At 34.9% G+C, this 10902-nt stretch overlaps 1 protein-coding gene across 2 annotated transcripts; it reads right to left on the minus strand.

The window, feature by feature from the left end:
* Positions 1-1656: 1656 nt before the first annotated feature.
* Positions 1657-10689, minus strand: tmem128 (transmembrane protein 128). 2 transcript variants are annotated; one of them, XM_041276234.1, is made up of 5 exons: positions 10542-10689; positions 5526-5661; positions 3519-3680; positions 2225-2334; positions 1657-1910 (listed from the first exon to the last, which is right to left on the minus strand). In XM_041276234.1, the coding sequence occupies exons 1-4, from the start codon at positions 10648-10650 to the stop codon at positions 2235-2237; spliced, it is 507 nt and encodes a 168-aa protein (XP_041132168.1). In that variant the 5' UTR covers positions 10651-10689; the 3' UTR covers positions 1657-1910; positions 2225-2234. The 2 variants fall into 2 exon arrangements, with proteins under 2 accessions (XP_041132168.1, XP_041132177.1); XM_041276243.1 differs by having other exon boundaries at positions 10517-10660.
* Between the last annotated feature and the right edge of the window lie 213 nt (positions 10690-10902).

The following is a 10902-nucleotide window of genomic DNA, read 5'->3' on the forward strand; positions in this document are numbered from 1 at the left end:
TACAAGACTCATGGTACTGTCACAACGCTCCTTCGGTCTGGAAGAAAGGTTATTTCACCAAGAACAAGTAGAAGAATGTGAGGAAGGTTAACAACAATCCAAGATTGACTGCCAAAGATATTCAAAGTGAATTGGCTGCATGTGGGACTGGGGTTTTCATTTCAATCACAGGTCAAGCATTGCATGGTGAAGGTCTCAATGGACACAGGCCAAGGAAGAAGGAAAACGTCATAAGGACAATCGCTTAGTTTACAAAAAGGCATTTGAATGTTGCTATGAGTTCTGGTCAAACATTCTGTGGAGTGATGGGAAAAAAAAAGCTATTTGGTCACGCCGATAGTGGTTGCGTTTGGAGAAAGTCTGGTGAGGCGTACAAAGAACACCATACCTACTGTCAATCATGGAGGTGGTAATATCCTTCTATGGGGCTGTTTTCCTCCACTGGCACAGGAAATTTAGTTTCAATACATGGATTATTGGCCAATCATCTGAAACACTGAGCTACAAAACTTGGTTTGAAGCGCAACTGGAGGTTCCAGCACAAAAACTTTCCAAACCACACATCAAAATCTACTTCAGAATAAAATCAAGGTTCTGGAATGGCCTAGTCATGTCCTGATCTAAATGCGATTGAGAATCTTTGGTGTGAGTTGAAGGCTGTGTACAAGAGAAGTCCTCGGAATTTGAATGAACTGGAACAATTTTGTGTTGAAGGATGGTCAAAAATCACTAAAGCCAAAACTTAATTGACAAACATCCCAATCATTTAAAAGAAGTTATTATTGCTAAAAGTGGCTCAACTAGCTATAAATTTAATTTTCCTTGTCAGGGGATGATTACTTTTGAATTAGCATTTTTGGAGTTTTGCTTTAATAAATAATTGTAGACACCTATTTCTTGTAACTTTTTTTCCTCATCCACAAAAACAAAAATGTTGCTACAAAAATGGTTTTCCTATAATTATTTGAGAAATTTCCAGAAACTATAAAATTTCCATTTGGGTATTTAAACTTTTGATTACGTGTGTGTGTGTGTGTCACTCATTCAATGTTAATTTGCTGTGCAGTTTTGCATGTCAAAAATTTAATTTGTTTATAACTAAGTGTTGTGCTTTTAAAGGAAGCAAAGTTAGGCTCTTGCCGTAGTTTCTGTTCTTGTAATGCATCAGTTACCCAGACAAAAATATCAGCCAACTTACACCCACCATTAGGCCAATTACTTAACGTTGTATTGTACTCCTTTACATCAACAGATTATAAACTCCTGTCCCAGTAACTATAGTATGGTACGAGACAACAAGGTGAATTTGAAGTCAGTCTATAACAAGTTAGATCAGGTTCTAGATTAAAAGATATAACTGGTGTGTCAACAAATTAGCATAATTTATTTATCATGCATGCCCTAAATTGTTGTAAAGTTTCATATTAAGTTACTCACAATCTAGTACTCACACTCTTGTACATTTAAACTACACTTGCATGCAAAAGGGGAAAATTGTTCTGGATTACAGGATTGAAGGATGGGCGTAAGGGAAAAAAACAAGAATTTCTTGTAAACTGGTGGCTTGTTCTGGTGAGAACTGAGCAAAGATCATTATGGCCACAAAAGTAAACCACTCACAAAAATAAAAATCATGCAAAGACAGACAGCAAAATGTTTAATAAAGAATCATTAGCAATTTATTTTCATTACAAAAAGTGACTCACTACATACATATTTAAGAGTGCTTCATATAAAATGCTTATGCACTCAATGTACAGTGCAGAAATAAATACAACAAATCCAAAAGGTACAAAACAAATTGTTATGGTTATTTTCAAAGAACGGTAGAATGCAGTCAGTTCTGTCATTTTCTTACAGACTCCAGAATTTGCTACATAGTGAACATGTGATTCCGTGTGACTGTTTTCCTTTGTTAAAAAAAAAAAAAAAAAAAAAAAAAAGAGGCAAAAAGTAAAAAACAGTTAAATGGCAACTTGACAACCATCACAACTTGAAGGTGTTAAAGTATTTGTACAGTATATTTTTTTTTTTGTTTAACATAGGGATCCTTTACATTTCACTTCTGTTTCTATTCTGTTTTATCCACTTGTATCCTTGTACACTTGATGTGATCTGTTCATTTACTTTAAACAAGTAACTGAACAGTTTATAAAAATAAATCTGTAGCACATGAAATCTAACAAAAAAGACAGACATATTAAAAAAACTATAATAATTTTACCTTATAAATGCTACCCCAGGAGAGATATAACCATTACTACCCCCATGAACTGGGTAAACAGGATAACAGGTGTGAAGAAAGACCACACAGGCCACAGAGCAATGTTAAAACTGAAAAGAAAAGAAACTTTCATTTAATGTCAAACACACACTTTTAAATCAGTAAATGAAGAGCTCAGTTGCAAAAGGGCTAACATCCATCATGACTACTTCGGAGAAAAATACCAAAATGTAGTCAGGACACCGGTGATTAAACAATTAAGATACATTTTATATTTTGGATGGGTAACAGGTACACTAATTATAAAATCCTGCTTCCATAGATTTGTTTTCCTTTTAATAAATAACGCAATATTGGAAATGTGGACGTAGGTTCTTTTGCAATTGCACATAGCAAATGTGCAATATTCAACATCCATTCACTGTCTTAAAGACACCAACAACATAAACATAATGGCATAAAATAACTGGTGTCAATTGTATAAAACACTGAGCATCCTGGGTGTTGTTGGGGAAGGTGAGAAGGGTTGAGCAAGGAGCAGAAGTCTTGATGATTTATTAAATTAACTAGAATGGCTTGAGAATCAGTTGATAAGCAATTGCAAATGTAACACCCATTAAAAGATACAAAAGTATCCCCTGTAAACTCCTCCATTCCCAACCGACTATCTTAAAAAAAAAAAAGAGATGCAATACTCAGCTACAGTAATAGAGGCCTAACCCAGCCCATTCTACAATATTGCAATTTCTACAACTATTTTTACTTACATGCCAATGTTAGCTATTATTACCGTTTAAGATTAATAGGCAAGTAAAAGAATCATGAAGAACAACGCCTTTTAACACCACCTTCTCTACCCACATAAAAGTACTACACAAAAGAGTCATCCCACTAGCGCGCACATGTACAACTGGGCCCATTCCTGAATGTCCATTGGTCAAGAATGTTAAGTGACTTGCTCAGGGTCACACAATGAGTCAGTGGCTGAACTGGCATTTGAAATGGGGACCTCCTGGTTACAAGCATGTTTCTTTAACCAGTGGACCACACAGCCTCCTAAGTTTACACACAGACACACAGAAACACACACACCAGTTAAAATCTAAATTATAAGCAGAATCATTAAATTGACAAAACTATACATAGATGATCCACTTACATATAGACAGACAAACAAACAGATTTAGGGGAAAGATTGCCAAAGCATTTTCTCTAGTGCAGTTTGAAGCATGTTCTCATAAAATTAAGCAAAATAAGATTTTTCCAACGTACACCCCCAATATCTGAAACTTACCTGCCTGACGCTACAATAAATGCTGCGGTAGTGATGGGTGCTATTGCTGGGTATTCTTTGTCATAATCCCCAATTCCACAGAACCACTCCAGGTAGACTATGCAGAAGAGGGCCAAAGCTAAGCTTACTAACAGGAAAAAGCTTCCAATGTTAAACCACCAACTGTGAAGAAAAAAAAAAGGTATTTTATGCATATTTACTTAAAATAAGAATTACCTACGTATAGTTTAATCACCATGTTACTGCATGCAATCTTTTTTTTTTTTAAGCTTAAATGTTGATTATTTTCTTAGCTCCTAAATGTATAATGCCCTGGTACTTTTAAACAAAAAGTGAATTAAAAAACAGGCATAACACCATCAATTAGAAAGTCAGGAGAGTATTGATTTCACTTACTATTACTTCAAGGTGTTACAGTGGGTAGCATGGAAGATGTCCCCGGTACCCCTGTAGGTGTTGTAACTGCTACTACAGTGCACTCAGGTTACTGGTCATTACCATGGAAACTTTTTTTAAAAACATGCATCAGCTACATTTTGTGAAAAACCCCTTTAGAACCATTGGGTTGCAGGTTTTTATTTATTTATTTATTTATTTATTTATTTTTTTTAAAGAACAATTTTTCACATATTGCAACGTTTTGAAGATTCATCTTGTAGAACGTTTACAATTGCAGACGACCTGCGATGGAGAGCCCATTTATTACACAAAGATGAGTACAATTACACTATTATCATCATATATTGTAAGCAGTCATACTGAAATATCAGCAGTGTTCAAAAGCACACTCTTCAAGCTTAAAAGAAAGATGTGTGGAAAAGTCCCAGGTAATAGTGTGCTTCAGTAACATCTATATTTTCAAGCCCAAGATCCCCAAAACTATTTTAAATGAACAGGTTATCAAACATGACTAAGGTATCAGATGTTGAGAAGTGACTGCTGGACTTTTTTCCTCATCTAAAAGATGGTCAGACAGCCATAGATGAACATAACAAGATTATTTTGTCTTTCAATGCAAATCTTAGTAAAGTTGGTATGAGACTTAAAATATTTTAGCCAGCAGAATTATAAGGGCTTCTTACGATGGCTTAAAACCCTTTTCCTGGCTTGACTTTCAGCATGATTTCTGAATCAGAAGAGACCTGAACATTGCAGTTATTATCTTACCAGTTGCAAAAATACCTACATTTCCAGAAGATTACTAGTACCTGAGTCTTAACTGATGTTAGAAAGCTATGGGACAATAATGTTTTGGAGGTTAGGCTTTTAAAATCTGCTCTCAGCAGTTGGATGGCCCCCAACCCATACTACTAATCTATCTATCTATCTATCTATCTATCTGTCTATCTGTCTATCTATCTATCTATCTATCTATCTATCTATCTATCTATCTATCTATCTATCTATCTATCTATCTATCTATCTATCTATCTATCTATCTATCTATCTATCTGTCTATCTGTCTATCTATCTATCTTCATGTCACTTTATCACCAAATCTTCCTGGAGAATTGCCCACATCACTCCAATTTGTAACTCATGTGACCATTCTAACTATAAACCCATCTTTGTTTTACCCATAGTTGCAAAAAAAAAAAGAAAAGATAAAAAAAAGAGGTTTAGAGAACCTGGCACATTAGCATTTGCTCAGATTTCTAATAATTTTCCAATCTGGCTGTGCAACACTCAAAGAGGTTAAGGTAGTAAGACTTGATACAGGGTTTGTTTGGGAATCAACTTTCTACATAGAACATGTAAAGAGTAGAAACATACCCTTTTCAACAAGGTGAACAACCCAACTTCTTTAAAAAAATAAAATAAAATAAAAAAATAGCACAGCTACAAAGTCTCATGAAAGATCTTAATCTCAAAAGGTTGATGCTGTTGTGTTTTGGCTTCTGCTTTGCTGTTGTACAGTGTGGTTAAAAGAAGGCCGTGTGGAAATGCTTTACCACCATCTTTATAAAGCAGCTGGTTGCTGGTTGGTTATTGTAACAAAACAATTACCTTTTAATCTGAACATCTTCTTTAATGACAGTAAAGAAATCAATGTAGTACGTCAGCCCAATGGAAGCCAAAATCCAGAACACAGAATGCAAATTAACTCTGGGCAGTGGCTTTTCCTTCTCCTTCTCTTCTGAAGCTGAAAAAAAAATATGAAGGTTTGTAGTATCTATATGCAGACAAAGGTTTTATAATCTTCATTTAGAAAAAGGTGTAAAGTTCCCTATTTTATACTAAAGACAAAAGAATCATGTGTAGTATTACAAAACTATTATTGTTCATATACATCATCATTACCATCGTCATCATCATAGCCTTGTGAAAGCTGGCATACACACGTGACCTAATATTGGTCAACCAATTTCTTTGAAAATAATTGGTAAATTAATAATCAAATTAAAACATCAGATTTGGAGCACAAACTTTGAAAAGGAGAAAACAGTGAATATTCCATGACCTGGAAGTCAGATTCATGTCACCTAGTTTACCTGTGTAGCCAAGGCCGGCCTTAGGCTATGTGGGGCCCTAGGCAGTGATGATTATGTGCAGGGTCCAGAACCTCAAATCAATGCTACAGTAGCAACCCTATCTTAAAAAGTTAGCATATAGGTGCATCATGTAATCATATGCACCTACGTATACCAACATTAAGACATGGTAAATAATATTAGAATGTTAATGAATACTTATTTCAGTTTGTTTGTTCGGATTTATCATTTTATATAATTCACAACTTCAAAGCACTCAGAATTCCAGTCTACTTCAAACATATCATGTATTCACTTTTTCTAAAATGACCCTACCCCAATAGGCCTATTGAAAAATATTGCGATGACCGACTACACGTGGGTTCTGACAGACAACAGCGAGAATAATCAGGCAGAAATAACAACGCCAGTTTGCCGCCCCCATTTGTTTTTAGCGTTTTGTGTTACAGTAAACATTTATCAAGATATAGAATACCCCATATCTACTCATACCCTTATTTGTAATAAATGGGGAATAAATACATACTACTAATAATAATAATAATAATAATAATAATAATAATAATAATAATAATAATAATAAATGTAACAGAAACAAAAAACAAAACTAAATTAATTTATTACGTTCTGGAACAAAAACAATATTCAAGATTTTGGTAATCTGTTAATGGTTTTTTTTTTTTTTTTTTGGTTGGTTGGTTGTTTTTATTCCCTTTCAGCCTGTTCACTCTGTCTCTTTCCATTGTTTTCAACCATACAATCATTTGAAAAAAAAGTGCTCTTCCCATGGTCTTACACCACAGTGGTCAACAGCAAAGCATTATATCACAGCCAGCTAATGACAACATAGCCAGTGAATCAAGTAGCACTATAGTTGCCTTGAGTTCTGGCTTCCACCTTGTGGTCAGCTACATGCTGGATCAACGTTACGTGATTAGTCTGTATTCGCTCAAAATAAACAAGTGCTGTTATTAACTTCTTATTAAGTTACGTACACAGAAAACAAGCTGTGAAAGTATGTGTGGCAAGTGAAGTGCTATTAAGAGCTAATACATTTTACCAACAACTTTATTTCGTTGTTTTCTCAATCTTTTATTTTTATTATTAAGTTAAAAGAATTTTTTTTATTAGGTTAAAAAAACACAAATTAAACCCGAACTGAAGCAAAAGACAGTTGCAACAGATAAAAGAAAAAAAAAAAACAGACTGCTGTCATCTTTTAAGGCTGCAACATAGGCAGTGTTGTTTCTATAGACAGGAAGTCAGTGCATTTACTGATACAGACAGATAACTTGTCACATCATTTTCCCTTTGAGTACCAAGTTTACTGTATTTCATGCTTTTTTTGTTTAATTTCAAGAAAACAAAGACCTATGAACACCAATACAATAGCTTACTTTGCTAGAAAAAAAAACTGAACCGGTGTAGTGTTATAAAGTGGTACATCGTCACAATGTGGTACGCATACCAAAACTTGTCCCATGTAATGTTAGAAAGTGGTACACATTGAATGTGGTACACTGAGATTTTGGTATAGGTGCAATCAATTGCGATGTGATGTGTTTTCCCCCACTTTCAAACAGAGGTGCATTTACAATTATACTTTTTTTTTTTTTTCCAAAACATTAATTATACATCATTTTTGTGCAAACAAACAGAAAACAGACAATCAATTTCTCTAAAAAGAAAAGACAATTCACAACAAAATGAATCCACCGCAAAGTTGCAGAAGTAAAAGAATGTACGATACCCAATGTATTGCATATGATAAACATGTGCATACTATTTTCTTAATGGTGGAAAATTATGCTAAATGTTATTAAAGATGAAAAAGACCGAAAACAGCATAGCGTACCTATTTGAATGGGCACTACTGTGTTTTCTAAGCAGAAGTCGTGTAGAAGTTGATTAGGCATGCGCGAGCAAGCGCAGTATGCTGCGTACCACTTTTTTTCCGCATTCCTGAAAATAACACAACACCTGTATTGGCCAGTATTTCATTTAACTTGAACCAGAAAATCAGCCGTTCTGAACTTTCGGAACCGGAACGGAAAAAAATCATGTTTGAATCACTGGTTTTAACATAAATCCATCTAACCAAAGCATGACTATTTTTTTAAGCAACAAAACATGTTTATAAACTAGCAAAGACTACATTTTGCAGTAAAATAAGAGGCTTATGAACACTAAACATTATTTTACAATGTATTGTTACATCTACTGATTGCCATTATAACTTTACTTGCTGAACAAAGACTTCATTGATAACTGTGCGACATGTTTGATACCACTTTCTAACACGACACGAACCTTCTCTTCTGTGCATGTGGATGAGTGTGAGTGGGTCATGCAAGTACAGTCGCCACCACTAACACCGTTCAGGGTTACTTCGAGCAGCTGTTTATATCAGACAAATAGCGTTTGCCATTCCCAATGATTTCAATAAAAAGCGCACTGCATACTGTAGTAATCGCTCTTACTAATCCACTCATTTGCTGTTTTCACCTCGTTACCTTAGCCATTCACATATTTCAATAAAAAGGCAGTACTTTACTGTAGTAAAGTGTCCTGAAAGAGTAATCTATAATCACAATGCAGCCAAGTATGTCTATAATTGTGAATGAAATCACTGATGCTTATTATCACATTTCCTTGCCAAATTAAAAATTAAAAGAAAAATAAAAAAATTACAATGTTACTGTATTGTTGGTTCATAGAAATGTTGACTATTCTAGTAATACTTTGCTGCACACCAAATTTCAGTCAGGGATAGTTATTGAGGAATGGGAACATATTCTAAAACTCAACTGATTGCTGTCCTGGAGGTCCATAGTAGACCTAGATAATACTCAAGTGTCTGGGGAACTTTGGGTATTTGCAGTGGATCTGCTCAGGACCTAGTAAAGTTGATTTATTTACTTAAATTTTTTATGGCAAATGTTAAAACAACAAAAAACTGCTACTTTCCGCAAAAAAAACGGGGTTCCGCTCAAATCTGACATCAGATGATTAAATATCAGATTCAGTATATTAGGCTACATTAGTCAATGTTGCTTTCTCCTAAACCACATCTGCTTTGACCCTAAAACAGACCCAGTATTGTTAAACCTTATAAATTAAGTAAAGCCTATTGGAAACTGCAAGAAACAAACAAAAACCAAAGGCTAATGCAAATGACATGCTGTTTTTTTTTTTTTTAAGCTTTATAAACAAATTCAATAGTACTGTCTAAACTGTGATGTTTTTGTTGTTGTGCAGCTACAGAACTGACACTTATAGTACAACTGGTAACAAACCCTGCACTCATAAGAGGGATACTGCAATGGCATGGAAGAGGAACTGGGCTGGTTACACAGATCTCAAGGCTGATCATGATGCTTCCCATACATCATACAGCTTCAGCTGGAAACCCAATTTAGTAGAACAATCAAATGCCAATGGAAAAGTGGCCAGCATCTGCCTTGAAAACAATCGAGTACTGTCGTGACAGAGACCTGCTTGTTCTGCTGAATTTGAAAATGTGTGTTATTCATTCTCAGTTTGACTGCTTAAAAAAGGATTATGTATATATTTTAAATGTGCCAAGAACAGGCCACACCAGGATCATTTCAAATCACAGCATAATATACTGCAAGTATCCAGTACTTGACCACGTTGAGTTTAATATTGTTATTGGTCATTTACAGTAGTACAGGGTGTGTTTGTTTTCTTAACATGAAGAACAAGGTTTGATTCTCAGGTCACTCACTACTTGTAAAGAAAAATGACACACAGTAACTTCCTGGTATTCCCTTAGGCACTGAATGGGTCAGATATAATCCCTCATGGGCTAAACACGCAATCGGAAGGATACTAAATTTTTTGCTAGCCGGCAAGTAATGTGTTACCAACTTAATGGAAAAGAATCATTTTTTAAATTTTTATTTACAACCAGTGAAATACAAATGTTCAACACTTGGCTTCTCGGAAATACAGTACAGCATGGAGTCTGCTTGCACTTGTTTCCCATTACTGTACAGAAAAAAATGGGAGTGGGTGTCAACACCTTACAAAAACAACACATTAAAAAGGAAAAAAGACGACAACTAAAATCTGACAATTCCATGCAAGCTAGGGTTATGCCATCTCAAGCCCTATGCAACTAACTTTTTTTTTTTTAATTATTTATAATTATTTTTTTGATCGAGTTTTGCACACTTTTGCATCTCAAAGGTTTGCTAGTTTGGTACAGTTTAATTTGCCTGTCCACTGCCTTGGACATGGAAACTTGACCCACTCTTTAATTGTTTTAAATTATACATCCGAGATACTGTATTGTGCATTTAAAACTCAAAGGGCCTATACCGCACACTATTCAAATCCTACCATTTCTTGTTGGTTTAACAGGTCTGGCACGTAGACCTTTGGAAAGTATAACCAAAAAGAAATTATTATGCGAATACTACAGTATAACCAGGAAGTTATTTAATTTTTTAGAAACGACTACCAAACTTATTTTCTTCCTACCTGACAGTAAACACCAGATACGTACAGTTTTCTGTGGTGATATCAACAGGGTTTCCATGTAAGAGTAACTCGGCGTCTTGTTTAAACCTGTTTCGCAGAGCCTGGAACTCACGGTCTTGCGTAAAAACAGCCATCTTTTTTGTGTATGAAGTCTGCCTTCCTATCGGACTGTCAATCAAATCCTAGGGGCGAGACTTACCGGAAATCGGTGTATTTCATTGGAGTGTCCAAAGGAAAAAAAAAACCTATGTTCTTCCGGTATCGAACTAATAGCTTGAGATAATTTTATGGGAATAATAATATACTGTATATACCTGTATTTGTATTCTTCCATTTAGCTCCAATATAATTTTAACAAATTGCTTCTATTATAGGAGTTGTTTCAG

This window comes from Polyodon spathula, chromosome 2, assembly GCF_017654505.1.
Source record: "Polyodon spathula isolate WHYD16114869_AA chromosome 2, ASM1765450v1, whole genome shotgun sequence".
NCBI lineage: Eukaryota > Metazoa > Chordata > Actinopteri > Acipenseriformes > Polyodontidae > Polyodon > Polyodon spathula.